Below are 22,711 nucleotides of genomic sequence, written 5' to 3' on the forward strand. Positions count from 1 at the left end.
TGATATATCTCTTCAATTTATATTAAATAGATTACAGAGGGGTTATTGCAAGGTCTATCAGCCCTATTAACCTTCACTATTAATGATTAATCATATGTAAAATGTGTTCAACTAACCCATCTGTCTCATATTATTGAGCTTAAATTTGAGTAATATCAACCTCATATTATTGAGGTGATATTTTGATCTACACAACAGAGGACAAACATTATACAGCAATAGGGGAATCATTTAAAAATAAAATTCTCTTGATATATATTAAAGATGGTAATTTACATCCAAATAAAGTAATTATTTCTTCTGAGCAGGATAGCGGTTAGACAAGGAAGTATTGTCTATTTTATCAGCATTTTTGTCAATCTTAGTGTGTTAATCCATTGCATCTTTTAATATTTCGCTACTAGACCAATTTTAAACCAATTCAAATAATAAAGAATAATTTTAATGATCTCAATATTCAGCAATACAATATATACGTTTATGCTGTTTTTCCATTCTGAGTGCCCCAGATAATCATTCTCTTTTCTCTTTTTTTTGAAATTTTGGATCAGTACTTGTAAAATGATCGGGTGCACCCTTCCTTGTTAGATATAATATATTCATAAGCTAAATTGGTATCATAATCAGAGGAAGACGAATGGAGTGCTTGGTGCAGTCTTACTCTTTTGTCAAATAAACTTAGGGACCGTTTACCTTTCATATTTGTGAATGATAAACATCAGTCTTCTATAAAAATATTGTATGGTTTAGATGACCGTAAACATATGAAATGTTTCTGTTGTGGCTAGTTTTTAAGTTATTTATACCTGTCTGCTTTATTTGTTAGGTGCAGCATATTCTAAAGTCAAGTCATCACAAAGAAGACAAAGAACTTACTGACTTGTTAAATACACCACACATTCAGGTATGTTTTCTGTGATTATTTAAGTATTTGGGTACATGTGCACACTAGAGCATCCTATACTTCTTCTGTTGTCAATCATCTGTGTCTGGATACAAAAGACATAAATGTCAGCCTATTAAAGAAGGTAAGATCATTACATTGGGTTCAGGTCCATTGCAGATATATTCTATGTACTGAAACAGTACTGCAAAATATCTCTGTAATGGAATAATACAATGCTGAGCCACAGACTGTCGAGTGACAGGATCAAAGTTCAAGTTGGCCACACACCTTGGTGATCAAATGAGAAAAGAACCAGCCACTTGGTGTTTTGGGTGGAGCAACAAGCTTACGTCCAGTACCACTGCAGCCTGTTGATGAGACATTCGGATAACATTCATGATCGCATGTTGCACCATGGCTGATGATACTGCTGGTGAAATCAGTTGTGTTATTGCAGTGCATGTAGCCAACTTAATGTTCAGTTTATAGTAGGGCTTCTAATTGGTAATGTTTTTCATTATTGGAAAACAAATTATTATCAGTATATCAGTATTTTCCATTGTTTGCGTTTTCCTCTCAAGAAAACTGTCAAATAGAAACCAATTTTTTTGTGGCACTGCTTGATGCCGGACTTACTTTAAGGTTTGTCCACATGAGTGAACTCTTGATATATGTTCCAAATGGAACGCAGCTCAGGAATCTGCCAGAGAAATATCAGTTACCTCCGAGTCGAATATATTTACTGTGTGTAGAGCAGAGACTGTGCAGAGTAAAGATTGCTATTCCTCGGGCAGGTTTCTCAACTTGCGTTACATTTTTTATGCTGCTAGAGAAACCATTTTTTGTGGACAAGCTGTTACATTTGTTTTTGTACATTAGCTGTCCTGACACACCCCTCTTTAAACACAATGGAGCCTGGAATCTGCTTTGGAACCTTGCGTTACTGCAAATAACTTTCTTCTCTGAGCTTTGTATGTGTTCCATCCCATGTTAGTTACTTTTCTTCCCTTATCTAAACTTTGAGGGCGTTTTATCTTAATCACTTCCTGCACTGTTCCCTCTACAGTCTGCTGTACTTGGTTTTTTTTGGGGGTTTTTTTTTTTTCCTTTTTAGCCGCAAACTGGACTACTATTGGCCTCTTGCACATACATATTTCAGTGTAGTGTTTTTTTTGATGAACTGGTGGTTTACAAAATCTTCTTGTCTGGTATTTGATAAAAGCTCCTATTTATTAACTTGGTGTGTAGCATCCGAGCGAGTTAATTTCTCTCCTAGTACAGTGTAGAAAATGAAACCAAACATCACTATGTTACAGCATATTTTGTGTGCATAGCACTATGCTAGTAAATTTTGCCAAATAAGATTTACTTTAACCACTGGTTCTTTCTCAGACACTATTCTCTTAGGTCTTGGGTTACAGATGATTTATGCCGCTCTATGACACTTCATTTCCTTTAGTGTAGTGAAACTGTTGTGTTTTTTTTTTTTAATCTTCATTTCTATGGTTGTTTTTATGTGTAGAACCTGTTTTCTGTAGTCTAGTCAATATTTTGAGGACAGATGATCAGTGGTGTCGTCCATATGTAGGCCCTAAAATAGTTTTACTGTAAGAGAAATGTTGGAGTTCCTTTTATTGCATGCAGTAAAGGCTATGTTGAAGTAGAATGTAATTCACATGCTTTAGGCTATAATTTTTCTTATCTCAAGCAGCCAGCTTTCAGTATATTGGCTCTGGATTATCACATGACGTTGGTGCACTCATGCTTTTTTTTTTTTTTTTTTTTTTTTTTGTGTCAAACTCTATGTATCAATTAGATGTTTTTCTTGAACTTATTATGCAAAGGCAAAATCTGGCTAATGTTTATATATTAACTTTTGACAATATGAAAGTGGTTTTAAATAATTGTTTGGTACACTATAGACTTAATGGGGCAGATTCAGTTTTGTGCATGATGTCCCCTCGCATCTTATGGACGTGCATCGAGGCCATGTCAGACGGCACCTCTTCTTTTTTTCTTTTTCTTTCTTGTCCCCCCCCCCCCCCCCCCCCCAAAAAAAAAAAAAATGGTGCCAGAATGCAAGATATTTGTAAAAGGTGTGCAGTTTCTCCAGTTGAAATAAGGAAAAGGAGAAAATGCAGGTTGAATATGGCGCACTCCAGGTCTGAAGGGATTGCCAATAATAGCTAAAACTAAACTTTATAGAGTAATTTTAAAATATTGTCATCCAGAGACAATTAGGTGAACGATTAAAAAATAGTAGTTAGTGATAGAGTAGGAAAAAGTGGTTAAAAAGGAACCCAGTGATGGGACTGATCTGTAAAGGTCTAGGAAGCAGTTAAATACGGCTGGTCTAAGATAAGGGTGTCCCAAATAATATGAATCAACAAAGGTATTTCTTGTGTCTAGAATGATGATTCTTGATTATTTATAATGGATCATGTGGAACCTCTTATATATAGACCAAAATGGATATTGTATGCCGTGTACCGTACCCAGTGTTAGTGGTGTGTATAAATGGTATAAATATAGGACATATATTGACATATATTGTCCATTGTGTTTGAGAGTAAGCACTCAAATATTTAGAGCATAATGAATATGCCTTCATTAGTCGTAGACTCCCCGAAGTACTTTAACTGGAGATAGTAGTCATTAGTGTGTCCAGTTTACCTATATATTAAGCAAGTGCTAGCACACAAATTGCCATCTGAATTATTGGCACACAGGCTGGGCTGCACCATCACACGCCAGTATATACCAGACGGAAAACGATGCATGAATTACCCGCCCAGGTTGTCAGTGTACGAACACACAGATGAGTCCATAACATTATCCTTCTAAGAGAAGGGAGAGAACAGTCCCTATCGCTTCCGGATTTTGGAGTCGCATGACGCGATGTCCAGCCCAACCTACGTTTCACCTAAAACGGCTTAATCATGGGAAATCCGTTTTTTCAGTTGGCCTATTGCAAACAATTCTCTTATCTTTATTTTCTCCAGTTGAATAATGCTACAGAAACCGATAAATTACAATTAATACAGAATTGCAGTAAATTTGGTCATCCAGACACTTAAATAATAAATGTAAATGTGTTCCCCTCCTGAATTAGGCTCTTCTTTTGGCACATGACAAGGTGGCAGAGCAGGAAATGATGCCAGAATATGTTTCGGAAAATGATTTCCATGAAAACATTGTAAAGTATGGAGATGAAACTGTTAAAATTGTAAGAATAGAAAAAGCAAGAGATATACCACTGGTAAGTAAAGTATGTGCTTCACATATGTCTTATACCTTATGACCTTTATACGTGATTAGTGCAGTTTAATGACCTGTCTGTGGCAGAAGTTACTAAGCAGTACCCTTAATGTGTTTCCATGTTTCATAGTGTTTATTTCTTACAGGGGGCTACAGTGCGCAATGAGCTGGATTCTGTCATCATTAGTCGCATAGTGAAAGGGGGTGCTGCAGAAAAGAGTGGACTCTTGCATGAAGGTGATGAAATCCTGGAAATAAATGGAATAGAAATTCGGGGAAAGGATGTCAATGATGTCTTTGAGCTGCTAGTAAGTGTAAAAGTGAAATGGATACCCTGAAAAGCACAGTATATTTACTTACTGCTATCTACTGTTACAGTACAAGATGAAAAGCAAATTACTGCGCAGTTAACGAAGCACTAAATCCGATAACGGAAGAAAACCTACATGAAGGGGCACCCTTGGTAGTGCTCACTGACTTTGTCCTGTGGATTATAGCTCTTGAATTATGGCGTTAAATTCCCTTGATTTTCTTCTCTATGTATCTCCATATTGTGTATGAAGCCTGCCCCTGAATTGTACTGGTGAAGTCAAGTGAGTGTTTACAGAGTGGAAATGAACTTTACAACGTTACAATTGGCTGCTGAGACAGTTCTTTTTTGTTTTTTTACCACAGGGGTAAATTAATTAAAAAAAAAAAAATATCTAATGGGGTTTTTTACTGCAGTTCTTTCTAATTCAATAGCAGGTGATCCACAGGACTAATCTTATGAGCAATTTAAAATGTATGCTTTATGTTTTTTTCTTGTTTTTTTTCTTTCTTTTCCCCCCCTCCGTGTTTTGGGTTGTGCAGGATCCAATAAGGTGGTGGTATGTCATCCTTTAGTAAACTGCAGTACTGGGCAGTGGGTGTGACAAATCTTGTGTAAAAACTGAATTAATACATATGAGATTGATACAGAATGTACAGACGCACGACAGTCCCCCTCGTGAGAGCTTCCAGTGTACCAGAGGGGTTACTTTTGTTTTGGGTCTGGGTGAGAGATGGGTTCTCTGTAAACCATTGATCTTCATTGGCAGACACCACTTAGCATTTTTGTCAGAGAGGGTAATGAACTTAAACACATATAGGCCAGCTTCCTTTTGGCAGGTATACAAGTGTACATGCCAGTGATATTCTAATAACTTGGTGCTGGGTATTTGTTTTGTACTGTAACTTTGTGCAATTTTGAAGTCATGCATTCAATAAGGGAAGTCTGCTAAAACAGTTAATTTACGTATAGCTAATCTTTACAGTTGGTTTACGTCTGTAATGAGTAGTGTTGGACCATAAAAAAATTTCCTCAAAATACTCCATGGAAGCCATTACAATGGGTAGGTTCTCTTTCTAGTTTAGGTAGAGAAAGGTTAAGTAAAAATGACACCAGACAGCATATAAGGCAGCTCCTTCTCTTCCCCTACATCTTTGAGTGACTTCCAAAGCTTTCTCTGAAATTCAGAGGAAAAGGAATTAAAGGTAGCCATAATTTGCATTTTTCATCTTCAATTCTCCGTTACAATCATAACAGTGGGATGTGCCCAAGTAATACAATAGTGAGGGCAGATCCCCCCCCCCCCCCAACAGATCAGCCACATATGCTGCCTGATCAAGAATTTATTCAGTGGCTCTGTGGGGAACATATCTATCAAATGGAGTGTCAATAGAGAATAAGACATCCAGATGACAATGAATAGTGAAGGTGTGTGTGGATGTCCATCCAGCTACTTTGCAAAGTTCTGCCATGAAGCCTGAGCTTTTGTTGCTACTGCCTCTGTTAAGTGGCCTCTCAGTATCTCTGTCTCCTTATGCCTATTTCTCTTGTATGTCTGCTTAATTTCTTCTCTGATCCGTCTGGATCTAAAGCCCCCTCAGAACTGTCCCAATCTCCACTCTAAGCCACACTCACTCCTCTTGTTTCAGCTGTGCCCTCTTCCACTTAGAATGTAAGCTCTCTAATGAGCAGGGTCCTTCTTACCCTTTGTTTTCATGTCTGCGTTTATTTTGTCTACCTTGTTTGTCCCTGTTTAATAAAAATAATAGGTTGTGGACAAAAGGATGACAATACAAACTTCTGATTAATGTGGAATGTAGATCTAATTGTGCAAGAACATTGGATTTGGCATAGGTGCAAGAAAACCTTTCAGAATATTTCAGTGCTTGTAATTCTTCTGTAAATGTCACCACTTTTTATTGTCTTCTATCTCCGAGAAACCTCATGTGGTGGTTCACAAGGGTCAGATGTCGGTGTTAAACACCAAATTGAGGATACCATGGAGCCACAAAGAACCTAATAGAGGGATGGATTCTCTTAACAGTTTTGGATGAAATGAACGATTAATTCTTCTGAAGCTAACTTGGTATCTTAAGAAGACATTCAGTGTGCATATTTGTACCTTGAGTGTAGATAAGGCAAAACCTTTGCTGAAACCATCCTGAAGCAAGTCTAGTATTTGTGGGATAGCCGCTGCAGTTGGATTAAACTTGGTCACACCATGTGATACATTTTTCCAAATTCTGTATTATATTATTGAAGAGTTCTTCATTTTTACTTTTTTGACAGTAAAATTGTGTTTATCACTTGCTGTGATACCTCCTTATGCCTGAGGAATTCCTGCTCAATCCCCATGCTATTATAGCTAGTCACTCTGGGTTTGGGTGAAGAATATGGCCTTGGTTTGGGAGATCTGGCTGAGGCCATGGTTGCTCCCAGAGCATCTCACAGGAAACTACAGATAATGTGGCCAAAACAGAGTGATCGCTATCACTTTTGCCTTTTTTCTGATCTTTTTTTAAAACATGCGAGCAAGGAGTGTCTGTTAAGACAGAAACCCAGATGGAATGTCCCTTGTAACTGTCTCTTCCCTTTGTCCCTGGATTTTTGTGTGTAAAGATAAACCTGGGTGCCTTCATGTTTTTGCTTGATGTCATAATGTGTGTTTGAGGAATCTTGACTTTTTTCCTTTTAGCAGCTGGAACACTTCTGGTGCAGAGTCCACTTCCCTGGGTGAAGAGTTTTTTGACTGATGTAATTGGCTCTTATGTTCTATTTGCCTTCTATATACAATGCTGAGAGCGACTTTAGATTTCTCTCTGCCCAAGACATGATTGTTGCTACTTCCACCATTGTGGTTCTGCTTCTGGTACCTCCCTGGTGATTTTATGAAGGTCACAGCTGTCTTGTTGTCTTTCCCTTTTAGTTAAAGATGAAAGTGTTAAATTGCCTTCAACACTGTCCTAATTTCAAAGACCGTTATGTCAAGTCTCTTCTTGTTTTGTAACCATGCCCTTTGTGCTATCTGTTTCCCAGCCTGTGACACTGGAGTCTATTGTATTATCCACTCTGGTTCTAAAAGTGACTTTCCTTTTATCTTTAATTTTGCTCTTTACCACTAGCTGAGAGACTTCCTGGTAGTTCTTGGCAGTGTGATGGCATGATCCAAAGATATCTGCTTGTGATCCCACTGGTTTAGAAGTTCCTGCTGGAGACTCCACATGTGCCACCTTTCCCAGGGGTTGATCGACCGTTGGGAATGTTTTCCTCCACCATAATGAAGTCCGTTCCTTAACGATATTTGGTGACAAGTCTTGAGCTGATGTGCCCGGGACCGAGTTTTGATGCATCTTTCCTCTGACAGATACTTTGTTCTAAATGGTGTTTATCCAGACCCTCAGAAACTTTATTTGTTGTGATTAGATGATTTTTTTGTCTATGTTCTTGCAGAAAGGCTATCACATGGTCCTGCAGTTGACAGTGTGCTGTGTCCTCTAAATAGGGCCATATCCTGACCCCTCACTATCTTAATTTTGCCACCAGAATAAATGACACCTTGGTAAATGTTCTTTGGGGTGTCACCATGTCAAAGGGAAGGCAAGTGAACAAAGTGCTGACCCATGACCCAGAAGCTGAGGAATTTCCTGTCATGAGCAGAGATATGAGAATAAGTATTCTAAAGGTCTATGGATGTGAGAAAATCCTTTGGGCTGATGGCTGTGAGGATAGAATTCACAGATTCCATGCAAAAGTGTCTGGTAAGGACAAACTTTTTGAGCCTCTTCAAATCCAGAACAGTGCGGTAGGCGCCTGATGATTTCTTGACAAGAAAGAGTCTGGAATAAGACCTGTCGTCTTGATCTGCAGAAACAAGAGAAATTACTTGAGCTTTTCTTAAGGGTTTAGGCTGTTTGAGATTGGACTCTGTCTCCATTCCGCTGCAGACCTCTGGTTGCTGCAATGATAATGAACATGGTAATCCTTTTTTACCTAGACAGGAAACACTTCAGAGTGGTTGAGTCCTCCTTTAGCCATTTGTGCCCTGTGACATATGACACAGCATTCGCAGACTGTCAAGCTCCTTGTTCTCGTGTGAAATTCAGTTATTTACAGCAGATCAGCTCCCAGAGGTAGCAGAGTGGTGTTCCACGGGTAGCCAGCCAAGTCCTCGGCTTGCACCACAGATGCTGCGTCGCTGGGACCACAGTAAAGGTAAGCCTCTGCACTACAGAAAAAAAGAAAACACTTCCTGACCGAACTATACTAGAGACAGTGAAAGACATAGGGAAAGAGCTAAGTTATATACGGTCCATCGCTACCTGCCTACTGTTTATAATGGCTGCCATGAAAGATTGAAGAGGAAGAACACACAGATTATGCACATCTGCTTTCCCTTTTCCCTTATCTCAAATGCTGTGTATCACTGAGCTATGTAGTAGATTGGTTGGTTCACACACAGGGGCCAGAGGTAGTGATGAAATTGTAAGAATAGATAAATCCAACAATATACCATTAGTGCATCAAGTACTAAAATAATCACGAAATACATACTTTATATACAAAACCTGTTTGTTTTTAACTTTATCCGTGATTAGTGTGTTTTAATGATCTGCCTGTGACAGATGTTTAAATATCTTTTTTTTCGTGGTGATTGGTTGACATGTTACAGCCAAGTTAGTAAGTATATTGGGGTCTGTCTCGCCTTCTTGCCTATGTTATAACCCATGCACACACTGTCCTATGGGAGGCGTTACATCTGTATGAAATGGAGAGGGACGGTAATACGTTCCTTTTTAGCAGCTGCAGTGGATTGTCAGGTTAACATATTTTTTTTTTAATACTGCAGGTCCAGCTGTCTTGAATAATCTTGCTCATTTCTGTGTTTCTGTACATATAATATACTCGCATTAGACTTGCAACTTAATGTCTTTTATTCTTTCATGTCATTATTATCTTATGTTCTTTACTAGGCTGAAATGCATGGAACACTGTCATTTGTGCTTATTCCTAGTCAACAGGCTAGACCTCCACCAACCAGGGAAACAGTGGTAAGTCATTTGCCGTTTAAGTTGCTATTACTTTTATATCTATATCTATATATGTATGTGTATGTATGTGTATATGCGTGTGTGTGTGTGTGTGTATGTATATATATATATTCTATAATGCTGATATATTGTACAGCACTTTACAATCACAGAATGTTTAATCCTCTTCCCAACTTTCATACCACAAGCACACTAAGGCAAATTTATTCAGAAGGTATGTTTTCATACCCTGTGTGACGTAATGACACACAAGGGTTTCTGCAGCGTTATTTGAACGGTGAAGGAGCCAGTACATGCCTACCCTAATTGCGTCCTCCTCCCAACTATACTGGGTGTTTAAAACTAGTGCAAAAGATGTTTGCACCCAGGAGGGGGGGGAAACAACTTGGCCTTTAAAGCTGGAATACAAGGTGAATAATCCTGTTTTATAAACTGGCTATATCAGCTGGTAATGATGCTGCTTTTATGATGGGACACATAATAATCATGCATGATCATACACCTACATACACAGTAAATTTAATATGAATGGTTTGAGTCATTGTAGATTTTGTTTGTACTTTTACTGTTGACTTAGTCAGTATATGTCCGTTGTTTAAATACTTGCCTTGTAAATGCTTATGTTGTGGATTTATATGTTCTCTTTTTGAGCAGGTATAGTGAGAGTAATAACAATTTTATTTTCATTGCTTTGCATCTTGTTTTCTAGTTCATTTTGCTGTTGATTGGTCAAATGTTGCCTTTTTGTAAGGACATTGCGTGCAAATATAGGCAAAATATTAATTCTAGCATTTTATTTATATAATCTATTTCCCATTGTTTGCTGCACCACTTACAGTAAAGCCATACCACCATATACCTAGAATAGTTATGTTTGCGATTGGTGCAACACTTGCAGATACTTTGTGCATCAAGAGGGCACCATACATGTGCTTCCCCTACATTATGGTCTCACTGTTATAGAGTGACGTGTTTGTACTGCCATTGAAACTTATTAATCAGTAGTTAGCAGGGCACTGGGGAGGGAGTCACTATCGCATCGTGTATGATCTTGCTGCGATGATTGTGTTGATGTATTATGCCTCTCTCCAAGCTTGCAATCATTACCCCCAGTGTGGGAGTTTCACTTAATCAGAAGTGCCAACGGTAAACCAACCATGGATTTAGTGCTCTCACATTAATACATTTTGCTGCAGGTATTCTGCATTTTTGTGCATAGACTAATGTCAAATGTTTAGTTTACTTCCCTGACATCAAATGATCTAATGGAAGCATTCACAACACTCATCTCAGTGGCGCACGCAGGGGGGGTTTCTGGGTCTCCAGAAACCCCCCCCCCCATCGCTAAAAAGAGCCCTACATGTCGGCACTGTAGTATACAGCAGCCGCGGCACTGTCTAAGAAGCGTCCGCGGCGGTGCTGTATTGTATACAGCACCGCCGCGGACGCTTCTTTGACAGCGCCGCGGCTGCTGTATACTACAGTGCAGCTGAAACGGAGCTGCCGCGCATGCGCGGCAGGTCTCTAGGATTTTTTTTTTTCCCCGGGGGCGGAGGAAACCCCCCCTCACAAATCCTACGTGCGCCCCTGCATCTTTAAAATATATGTTGAAATCTGCAAGATATGGCTCTCTAAGACTGCCCCATGTTCTCTTTAAACCAGCTTGATGGGCAACTTTTATAAGAGATGTGAAGGGACCATGTAATGCAGATGCCTACTGGATAACATACAGGCTAAAAGCCAAAATTGAGAGCCATGTACTTTTAGGTATCAGGTGCTCCAGTTTCCACCCACTCTCCATAAACACATTAGTAGGTTAACTGGCTCCTGACAAAATGAACCCTAGTCTGTGTGTCTGTGTCTGTGTCTGTGTCTGTGTCTGTGTCTGTGTCTGTGTCTGTGTCTGTGTGTTAGGGAAATTAGACTGTAAACACCAAACAGGGACTGATGTGAGTGAAAAATATTTTCTGTACGGTGCTGTGGAATTGGTGGCGCTATAGAAATAAATGATATATTTTTAATTGTATATTTTTTTATTTTTTTTTTCTAGGTAATGTTTTGTGGTTGTACAGAGATGTGCTTGTATTTTGTAGCTATCTGGTATATTATAATGACAGCAAGGAAGCAGTCACTGCGATTAACCTAGCACAAGCTTCATTGGTTTAATGTGATCCAATTTTAGCTTTGTGCTAATTTGAGGATGCATTTTTTGCACTAGGTCTGCATCTCATATATTGATGTTTGTAAATATGCTTTTAATAATGGGCTATGGAGTGTGGGAGGAAACCGGAGCACCCTGAGGAAACCTACGCAACATACAAACGCCACACAGATAAGGCCATGGTCGGGAATTGAACTCATGACCCCAGCACTGTGAGGCAGAAGTGCTAACCACTTAGCCACCGTGCTGCCATAATCCTTATTACTAATATTTTATTATATGAAATGATTGCCCTTTGAATACAATGATGCTAGGAAGAGAGATTTAATGGATCAGTGTATCAGTCATTCCAACCTAATTTCTCATAACCAGTTGTTTAGGACATCTATCACTGTACCAGTTTTCATCTCTGCTCTTTCATTATTGGATTTCATTTGTCCTGGCAACAATTTACTAATCCTCTTAACTTGTGATGTACTGTTTGTTAATGAAGGCTGGTTGGTGGGAACTAACCTCCCATTTCTAGATATGAATGTTTTGAAGAGATGTTTATGGTGTATGATTTTTGGTTCAGATAAGGACTGTCTCCTACGTAGTAATTTTATCTGTCTGTGTGGTTGAAATCTGTATATATTAATATTTTTATTGTTTTAAGAATGTTCTAAGTCATGTAAATTTTCTCCCAAGGTACATGTGAAAGCACACTTTGATTATGATCCTACAGATGACCCATATGTCCCGTGTAGGGAGCTGGGCCTTTCTTTTCAGAAGGGAGACATTCTCCATATCATCAGCCAAGATGACCCCAACTGGTGGCAAGCATATAGGGATGGAGATGAAGATAATCAGCCTCTTGCAGGACTTGTACCAGGTAATGTTTGTTATCTTGTTTATCTGTCAATATTACCAAATCTCAAGTAACGTATTCATCTCAATGGGATGTTTAAAAATAGTTCACTTATGTCCGACATTGCAGATTAGTGTTCATGTAACTAAAATTAGCTGTGAGCAGATGGTGAACTGCAATTTCAAATTGTGATAAGCGGCTTATATTAACACATGTTTCCCAAGTTTATTTTTAAAACCTAATCTGTTTTTTTGGGGGGTTTTTTCTGTGTTTTATTTTTTACTACTAATCCATTTGAGGGTTTATTTTTATTTTTCTATCCTAAGGAAAAAGTTTTCAGCAGCAGCGGGAGGCAATGAAGCAGACTATAGAGGAGGATAAGGAGCCTGAAAAATCAGGTGAGACACACAAAGCCTAAATCTAGAAAATGATTGAACGTGTTGGTCTTTAAACAGCTGAGTTTACAAAGACACACTGTGAGGCAAGATGTCGCGTTTATAAAGTGGATGAAAATCTTTGCTTATTGTGTGATTTCTTAAACCCTCGTATTATATTTGTATCTTTATCAGTTATTTAAAGTGTTTTATCTAATAACTTGCTGATTTGTTACTATTAAGAATCACACAGTTGTGAATATGAGCTTTATAAAAGCTCTTAAAATTCCGTTTTAAGTTAAGACTATACGTGATGGATGCACTTCACAAAAGTGACATTTCTAAAGTTGGCCCAGAAATCTTTCATGAACATGATTTTTATTTTTTTAAATGTGATGTGTGATACGTCTTCCAGCTGTCCATATTTTTCATGGTATGGGGGCATCTGTTTGCTAGCTAGATCTCCTGAAAAATATTGGTATTATAATCTATAACATGTCTTGGGAAAAGCGAATACATGATATAGCCATGGGTCCTGCACATTACAAGTTAGGCCAAGTATCTGGTTGTACTAATCCTATAGTTAACGGCTTTCCTGGACTCCCGGGAGAGCAGGGCAACCTCCCGCATCATGATCCATTCGTTAGTGAAGTGGGTGGGGGCGGGGCTAAATGTGTTGTCTTGGCCCTGACCCCTGCTGTGATAGGCTGAAATTGACGTTTGAAAGGAGGCGGGGCCTTGCCAAGCGATTCGCATGGTCACGCCCGTATGCCAGAGCCCCCTCCAGGACAGCTTGATGCCAATGTTGGCAAGTATGACTAATCCAGACAGCATGTAAGTATGGCACACTGGGATTTAGCTGGTGTCGCTGTCAGAATAATAGGTGCTTCCTTTTGCTATCCAGGAAACTGCTTCTTATGTTTGTTTTGTGTTACTGCTACACCTGCCCTATTCTGCAATGCATTAATAAATCATTGCCTTTGAAGATTATTTTCCTCTCTGCTTCTGAGAGCTTCTCATGAAGCATCGATTCTTAGTCACAATTCTCTTTCAATTATACAGATTGCATGAGCGACTTTGTTTAATGTTCTCTTTTTCTTTTATGTTCTCTGTATTGTTAGTAACAAATGTGCCCAAATCGCCACTTGCTTGGCCCCAGATTGAATGAGATTCATGATTATCACCGGAATAGATAGGATCATTATCTGACATGTTGGTAAATGTGGTCAGGGGATGACTATTATTGGTGGGTAGAGTGATCCTGTTGTATGATGCTCTGCCCGACCAGCAGTGTTGTCCTCACTTCAACACTTCATTGTCTCTGCAATGGTTGTCCAGAGAATATAGGATTGTCCTATGTGCATGTTAAATAAAAGGTTTGCTACTGAATAAAAGTAGCCTGTAATTGACATCCTCTTCCAGGTTTTTTCCCACCATCAATTGCTTGTCTATTAACTCTTAGGCTCAGTTGCATTTTTTATTTTTATTGTAGCCTGTGTTTGCCATATTAAAGCTTATATGTCGTTGGGCTGCTATACATTACAGCACCTTAGGGGTATTTCCCCTATGTAAAGCTGGTGCCACACCTAAATTTTGTAACAAGCGTTTTGTGTCATCAGAAAGCAGCAGAGACCTGCTGTAAACTCGCAGCTCTTCCGTAGCTCTTGCGGTATTAAAGCAGTGTTTTCCCTATCTGATAAAACACCTGCTTCTAAAAAGGTTCTTTAATATTTACAAGCAGCAGAAATAAGCCGCTCTGAATACGCACATTGTTACACTTATGACGACACATAACTCCTGGTTTACTGATCTCTGGTTAAAATGTGCTTCTTTCATTGCAGGGAAGTTGTGGTGTGCGAAGAAAAACAAGAAGAAGAGGAAAAAAGTATTATACAACGCTAACAAAAATGATGGTGAGTGTGTGGGGCGGAAAGGGTTAAAGAAGTGGGTAGCTCAAATGTATTTTCCCAGAACTGTAAAAGTTGATGGCACAATCTGTGGGAGAAACCCATAATGTATGCCCCATGAGCTTGCCTTGCCAGAGGTAAACATTACAGTTCTAGAGCAGTACTGCAAGGACCAGCTGCCTGAGGTCATGAGGAAAAGCGTTGTAACATGCTGAGGTAGTGTTCACTTTATTTAGACATGTTATGATTGCCAGCAAAAGCAAATATTGCACCTGCAGGGCCTGATTCATTAAGTTAAGGCTGATACGTGCCGTATTTTGTGTAAAATTACACTGTGCATGGCCAAAACAGGACTATATACCAGTAAACACAAGTACATCCAATTCGTCTGAAAAGGACACTTCCGACAGCCTGAAGTTTCATGGGTGGAACAAGAGGGTGGGGGCTATGCACATAGTCAATGTACAGTAAGGACGTGCCAAGGTCAAGCGTACGCAGCAGCAGCGTCGATTCATGCTTTGTACATGAACCAGCTACAGGGCGGGTGTAAGTGCCAAGTGATAGCGGTGGTGAATGCATGCTAGAATGTGTTTGCAATCAACAGGATGTGTACAAATTTTATGTACAGTAGATAGCAGGAAAAGCCTAATGTATTTTAAAAGATATTTTTTATTATTTTTTTTACATTTTTGTTTTTTCATCCGTGACTATTCACAGGTGATACTAATTGAATCCTTTTTTTTTTTTTTGTCTGTGCGTTCAGCTGGTACTCTATATTGCACATATGCATTGTTCGTATCCTGCAGTGTGTTGACTGTCTCAATTCGGCAAGTGCCGTATATAAAGAGCGTACTTGCACCCACCTTCAACAAGAGACACTTCTTCAGATCCGCTTATAGTTGAATACAGATGTATGCCCGACTTAGGTGTGTTTTTTTTTTTTTTTCTTTTGTGTTTTTTTGCTTTTTTTTTTTTTTGTTTGTTTGTTTTTTTAAACGTGCAATACATTAGTTTTGCGCGCCTTCGTGAATCAGGCCCACAGAGTGCAATATTAAGGTAGTGTGGAACTAATTTTTTCATGCACAATATTGGTGAAAGTATTTATTTTATTTATTTTTTTAAATAATTCTTCGCAATAATATAGCGTCAACATATTCCATGGTGTTTTACAATCGGAGACCATTTCAGTCTCTGTCTATGTACAAGCCAGTGTGTCTTCGGTCCATAGGATATAGCACAAGGAAAGCTATGTGAATACTTGGAAAAAATACAAACTCCACACGTATAGCACCCTGGTCGGAATCTAATCCAAGACCCTAGTGCTGTAAGGAAGCGGTACCAATAAGCCTTTCAAAAGAAGTTAAATTTCCATATTTTAAGTTTTCCCACTGCTAGTGTGGCTACAAAGTTACCAAAGTACTCCAACAAGATAAGTAAAATCCTGTTTGCGCCGTTAAACTTTTTTTTTGTAATAATAATAAAAAAAAACCCTATGGATCGCACGTTGTTTAATCTAACCCTGCTTGCTCTCTCTAGATTATGATAACGAAGAAATCTTAACATATGAAGAAATGTCCCTCTACCACCAGCCAGCGAACAGAAAGCGCCCCATAGTCCTTATAGGGCCACAGAACTGTGGGCAGAATGAGTTGCGACTGCGGTTGATGAACAGCGAGGCTGACAGATTTGCTGCTGCCGTACCTCGTAAGTATTTTGTCTTCTAACCCCTATGACTGCACTGGAAGAAAGGTGAAATGTCTTACGAGCTGGCTTTGCCAGAGGTAACTGCAGGAAGGTTCATAGAGTGCAGCTGAAAATCGTGTGTGTGCTAAAGTGTGGGGCAGTATGCCATTGCTTGCATGTCAAACTCGTTATCCAAGTTTTTGTTGCATCATAGATTAATTATGTAGACTTTGCTGTGTTGATACGTCTAAACACATCCTTTTAGGGAAGTTACTTGAAATATTATAAAGGAACACTAAATCTAAATTTAAAATTGATTTATGCAAAAGGTTTTCTCACTCTGTCTAAGAATCTTATCTGAAATGGAATGAAGATTGGGTTAGCTTTCACAGTTCCCTCTGAGGGTTAGCATCACAATTTTTCTATTTTTTTATTGCAGCAATTATGTCCAAAAAAAATCAGAACTAAGTATTGCTATGTAGACCTTGATATGCTGGATGGGATGGGCTTGGTTGGCCACCCTGTCAAGGGGAGGATCTTACAGATTGTTTTGTGTTTCTCTTGCGGTCTATAACCTGCCATTAGCTACTACTGGTGCGGCACAGCCAACAGAAACTCGGCGGCTAAATGTGGTGCCCCCAGTTTTAGGAAAATAGTTACTGCCAGCAACAGGCTCCTTTACTGGCACCTGGAACCACTTACTTCTGGGTGGTATGCAACTACTGGAGCACCTCTTTGCTGGTGACTGTGGCTGGATCATTTTATTGGCTTGTTTTGGATCAGGATGTTGGCGGGTAGAGAATGCTGGGTTCAGTACAGAAGAGTTGGAGTTAATCAAACTATAAAACAACAAAGTTTGTGATTACAGAAAACACTTCATCAGCACAAAATAACTGTGCCTTAAGATAATGGGTTCAATACATGGTCCATATAATTTAATATCGTTTAGTATCGGTCATTTTATAGTCTGAATGTAGCTACATTTTTCATCAATCAGTAGGGTGCAAACTGTTTTTGTTTTTTTTGTATTTTTTAAAAGCCAGTTTGGTTGTTCTAGACTTAATAGACTGCAGTCTACAGCTTGTAGGGGCCCAAAAAAAATTCTCATCCCATTAACACCTGATGGGGATCAGATGGTAAATTCAGTGAGCGATATTTGCATCTGATCCAATAGTACTAATGGTGACGGTGTGCAGCTGTGATTTCCTGTATGTATAGGGAAAAATATTTCTCTATTATAGATTACATAGTAACATAGTTGATGAGGTTGAAAAAAGACACCAGTCCATCAAGTTCAACCTATTTTGGATCTCCTGCGATCCTGCACTTATATTTGAAATTAATCCAGAGTAAGCAACCGCCCATCTGTTTCAATTTTGAAAATCCCCCCAGACTCAATATTGCAATCCAATTTTTACCCTATATCCACTACTATCCTTTAGATTAACTACCTTGAGTTGTGATTTGCTCCTGAATAATTTTATTTCAGGTATTGAATCCATCTTCAGCATCCCAGTATGAGGCATGATGGTTATTGCACAGGCTTCCTATGTCATGAGCAATGGAGGGACAGAAAATTTGAACAACCACACTACTTTGCAGAGTTTCCTCTCAAGTGTATTCGTGATGTAGCACCTTATTCTTATGTGGTTATACATAATACCTGTCATTCAAGCACATTCTGTAAATCATTAACACTCTGTATAGTAACAGAATTGTACAGATGTTATACTGGCATTGCTCAAATGACTACAAGTCTGTGCAAAGCTCAGTGGCCTCCAATTCCCCAGCATTGGAATGTTTGCAGAGTATTCTGAAATGATAGGGAGTCCGTTTTAGTTGTGCTTTACTACATTTTCGGCTTGACAGGCGATTTACATAAAAACTCCTTATCTGGAAAGCTCCCAAGTATTCTGGATAATGGATCACATGCCTGCTAGAGTGGTTTCCACTCTGGACATGAAATTCTTGCGACACATTCAGCCTAAGGGGAAACCGTTTAAAGTTTCTCTACCATCCCTGCAAAGATTTTACTCATGTGCCCAGTGCCCCTAGCCAGAGGCACAGAGACTTCATTCTGTCAGTTCTTTAGTAAAGAACCAGTAAGTAAATAAAGCTAACCATCTTTAAATGTCTGCAGAAGTTTGGCCCCCAAATTTCTGTTGGTTGGGGGTGAAGTGAAAAAAGTGAAAAAGTACATATCTTTTTATATAAGTTGAAGATGAGCTATTAGGGTTTTGGTTTTTTTCAAACCTATTGCTATATATTCGTGTTTCTAGTTTTATTTATTACTATATTTTAACATGGATGTATCTACTGTTGTTCATTCAAAAAAATGCTGCATCACTCCATGTTTCCCTAATAGCAGCGAAGTGCTGCACTGTTTTTTCCTTTGTCTTTCTTAAACACTTCTGAGTCTTGTATTATGTTATCCAAACGCAAACATATTTATTCTCTTTAATAGAGGCCTTCACTCTCTCAGAAGAATATATTGCCTATCGTAGAATATGATCTGGTTTATCTCTGCATTAAATGAGCTATGTTCTCTGTCTGCTTTCTGTCTGTTTCCAGATACTTCTCGAAATAGGCGAGATAACGAAGTTGCAGGGAGAGATTATCACTTTGCTTCAAGACAAATGTTTGAAGCCGACATTGCTGCCAGCAAGTTCATCGAATATGGGGAGTTTGAGAAAAACATCTACGGCACCAGTGTCGATTCAGTGCGACAAGTCATTAATTCTGGCAAGATTTGCCTGTTAAGTCTTTATACACAGGTGAGCGAGTGGGGCCACCCAAAGAATCCTACACTGCAAACAAACTTGCATTACAGGAGCCTTAGTTAAAGAAGGCCATAATGCGCATTCCAGCACAAAAGTCTAGCTACAAGAAATGGTTTATGGTGTGTGCTTGTCAAAGTGATGTCTATTTTCAATATGTTTAAACCAGTGTTTCCCAAACTTTTGCAGTTCGCGGCACCCTTAGAGTCTCCATAATTTTTTCAAGGCACCCCTCCAAAATAATTACAGAGCAGTCCTGTTTTAGAAGTAGTTGGGTCAAAAAAACATAATAAGTATTTAGGTCAGGACAGAAATACTTATTTAGTTGTATGCAAAATAATACGCATAGATCCAAGGAAAAAATAATATTTTTATATATTTTTTTTCAATTATATTTCTGTCAAAGAATAATTGACAACTAACTCACACTGTGACCTCCTTCATCTCCACACACTCTGCCCCCTCTCACGCTGCCCCGTCTGCCCTCTCTCAGTGCTGCCCTCTGCCCTCTCTCATGCTCCCCCTCTGCCCTCTCTCACGCTGCCTCCTCTCACACTGCCCCTCTGCCCTCTCTCACGCTGCCTCCTCTCACTCTGCCCCTCTGCCCTCTCTCACGCTTCCTACTCTCACTCTGCCCCTCTGCCCTCTCTCATGCTGCCTCCTCTCACTCTGCTCACTGTCACGCTGCCCCGTCTGCCCTCTCTCACGCTGCCTCTCTGCCCTCTCTCACGCTGCCCCTCTGCCCTCTCTCACGCTTCTGCCTCTCACGCTGCCCCTCTGCCCTCTCTCACGCTTCTGCCTCTCACCCTGCCCCTCTGCCCTCTCTCACGCTGACTCCTCTCACGCTGCCCCTCTGCCCTCTCTCACGCTGCCTCCTCTCACGCTGCCACTCTGACCTCTCTCACGCTGCCTCCTCTCACTCTGCCCCTCTGACCTCTCTCACGCTGCCTCCTCACTCTGCCCCTCTGCCCTCTCTCACGCTGCCCCTCTGCCCTCTCTCACGCTGCCTCATCTCATGCTGCCCCTCTGACCTCTCACGCTGCCTCCTCTTACACTGCCCCTCTGCCCTCTCTCACGGTGCCTCCTCTCATGCTGCCCCTCTGCCCTCTCTCACGCTGCCTCATCTCACGCTGCCCCTCTGACCTCTCTCACGCTGCCTCCTCTTACTCTGCCCTCTCTCACGCTGCCCCTCTACCCTCTCTCACGCTGCCCTCTCTCACGCTGCCCTTTCACTCTGTCCCCGCTGCCCTTTCACTCTGTCCCCGCTGCCCCCTTCTCACTCTGCCCCCCTCTCACTCTGCCCCCCTCTCACTTTGCCCCTGCCACTCTCTCTCTGCCACTCACTCTCTGCCCCTTTCTCTATGCTTCTCTCTCACTTGGCCGCCACTCTGCCCCCCTCCGCCACTCTGACCCCCTCTTAGCCACTCTGACCCCCCCTCCGCCGCGGCCAGCCAGAGGAAAAAGAAAAAACACTTACCAATCCGCGCGGCGCCCGGACCCAGCATCCTTCTCTCTCCTGCAGCGCGCCCGACAATCAGTGACAGCTGCAGGAGAGAGAAGGATGCTGGGTCCCGACGCCGCGCGGATTGGTAAGTGTTTTTTCTTTTTCCTCTGGCTGGTCGCGGCACCCCAGTGGCAGCGCCGCGGCACCCTTGGGAGCCGCGGCGCACACTTTGGGAACCGCTGGTTTAAACTATGAGCCTTAAATATTTTTGAAAATGAAAGGAAATTATTTTTTTTTTATTGTAAAAATGCAATGATACAAATGTTTTAAGGGTTCAGATCTTATTTACATAACATATAAAAGCAATAAATTAAACGTTTGCCCTGAAATTAGACTGCAGTGTTATTTCATTTTAAACAATATATTGAAACTTGTAGTTGCTTAATAAACTTCAGTCCTAGGATGTTTTGTAACTCACTGATGTCCTGTAGTATTGACTTCTGTTGCACCTGTTTGCTACTACCGGTGATATGTTTAGTGTTACTGGCCTAGCCATCATCCCAAGTTAGAAGAAGCCTGTTTAACACATTTTGTTACTGTTCTGATCTGGTCTGTTTCATGGAGATTATTGACTGGTGCCAGGGCAGCAGAGACTAGGCACAGTCTATTGAAACTTCTTGGCTACAGGATGGCAATTTCCTAGTTGGCTAGTTACCACGTCAAACTACTTGCCCATGGATGCGTAAAGAGCAAACAAAAGGTGCTCATGCACTTGTTAAACATGCCCGGAAGTAGTTATACATAGTGTTAAAAGAAAACATTAAAGCAATAACTCCTAGTCAACAAGCAATAAAGTATAGGGACTATACCAGCACATTATTGCTGATGATATAGAGCTAAAACTGCTATGGCGGATGATATTTAAAAACTGTCATTGTGTGAACTCTTAGGGGTATATTTACTAAACTGCAGGTTTGGAAAAGTGGCGATGTTGCCAATAGCAACCAATCAGATTCTAGCTGTCTTTTGTAGAATTTACTAAATAAAAGAAAGCTAGAATCTGGTTGCTATAGGCAACATCTCCACTTTTCCAAACCCGCAGTTTAGTAAATATCACTGCCTTTCCAGCTGCAATAACCTTATTGTAACATTCACAAATGGGGAGGGTAAATACTCCGAATAGCTCCTGGTGTTAAGCTTAATACAAAGGGATTTCTTAGGGCCATCATTTGTTCGAGGTAAATATTCACTACCCTCAACCAAAATTCCTGGTGGTGTGGGTATTAATATTATCCCCTTGTCAAGAAGCCAGGAGCTTTCAGTGCCTGCCTACCTGGTAACAATACTGCTATAACTATATATTATGTAAAAGCCATTGGGTTTGATTGCCAAGCAACTGATCACCACATCACAGCATAGAGTCTAAATGCTGTGGTCTTTTATACAGAACTCACGGTACCAGTGCTGTAATTGTGGCATAATTTAATGTCTTTCTTTCCACCTCCGTAACACTGACATGCCAGCTAGTATTATATCACTATAGTCAGTAACATAACAGTGTTGAGGTCACAGGGATCAGTTCCCACTTACCACTCACCCATTTTCTTTCTAGATTTATTTTTCTTTTCTTTTTTTTCTTAAAAAGATGCTGGTTTTCTTTTTGAGGCTTCTAAGAAACCAAAATTGTGGGACTGTAAGAAAAATGTTTCTTCACCTTATTATACAATTGTTATATTTATAAATGTGTGGCTACTCTTCAGTGATGAGATCGGACCAGTTTACAGCCGTGCTGAAAATGGAAAGTAAGCGTGGCAATGAAGAAACCAAACCAGCAGTTTCTCTTTGGTATGCTGCACTGGGCATGTGATACCTATTGCTTCAATTTACAAACTTTTTTTACCCAGTGCTGTTTTATGAATATGCTCTGTTTTCTGAGATGTTAAGAGAATCAGCATGATGATAGTTTAGTGGCTGGAAATAGGCCATTTAATTGTGGATAAAAAAAATGAGCGCAAT

The 22,711-nt window shown here is 40.1% G+C and overlaps 1 protein-coding gene across 1 annotated transcript in view; it reads left to right on the top strand.

The window, feature by feature from the left end:
• PALS1 (protein associated with LIN7 1, MAGUK p55 family member) overlaps positions 1–22,711 on the top strand; it is an 85,994-nt gene that overhangs the window by 59,348 nt on the left and 3,935 nt on the right. The window contains exons 4-12 of the mRNA XM_075192486.1: positions 827–904; positions 3,999–4,145; positions 4,291–4,452; positions 9,425–9,502; positions 12,351–12,534; positions 12,837–12,908; positions 14,726–14,797; positions 16,328–16,495; positions 19,046–19,248. Coding sequence (XP_075048587.1) covers positions 827–904; positions 3,999–4,145; positions 4,291–4,452; positions 9,425–9,502; positions 12,351–12,534; positions 12,837–12,908; positions 14,726–14,797; positions 16,328–16,495; positions 19,046–19,248 — 1,164 coding nt within the window. The remainder of the gene's footprint in view (positions 1–826; positions 905–3,998; positions 4,146–4,290; positions 4,453–9,424; positions 9,503–12,350; positions 12,535–12,836; positions 12,909–14,725; positions 14,798–16,327; positions 16,496–19,045; positions 19,249–22,711) is intronic.

The sequence above is a fragment of the Mixophyes fleayi genome, chromosome 12 (assembly GCF_038048845.1).
Source record: "Mixophyes fleayi isolate aMixFle1 chromosome 12, aMixFle1.hap1, whole genome shotgun sequence".
In the NCBI taxonomy this organism is placed as follows: domain Eukaryota; kingdom Metazoa; phylum Chordata; class Amphibia; order Anura; family Limnodynastidae; genus Mixophyes; species Mixophyes fleayi.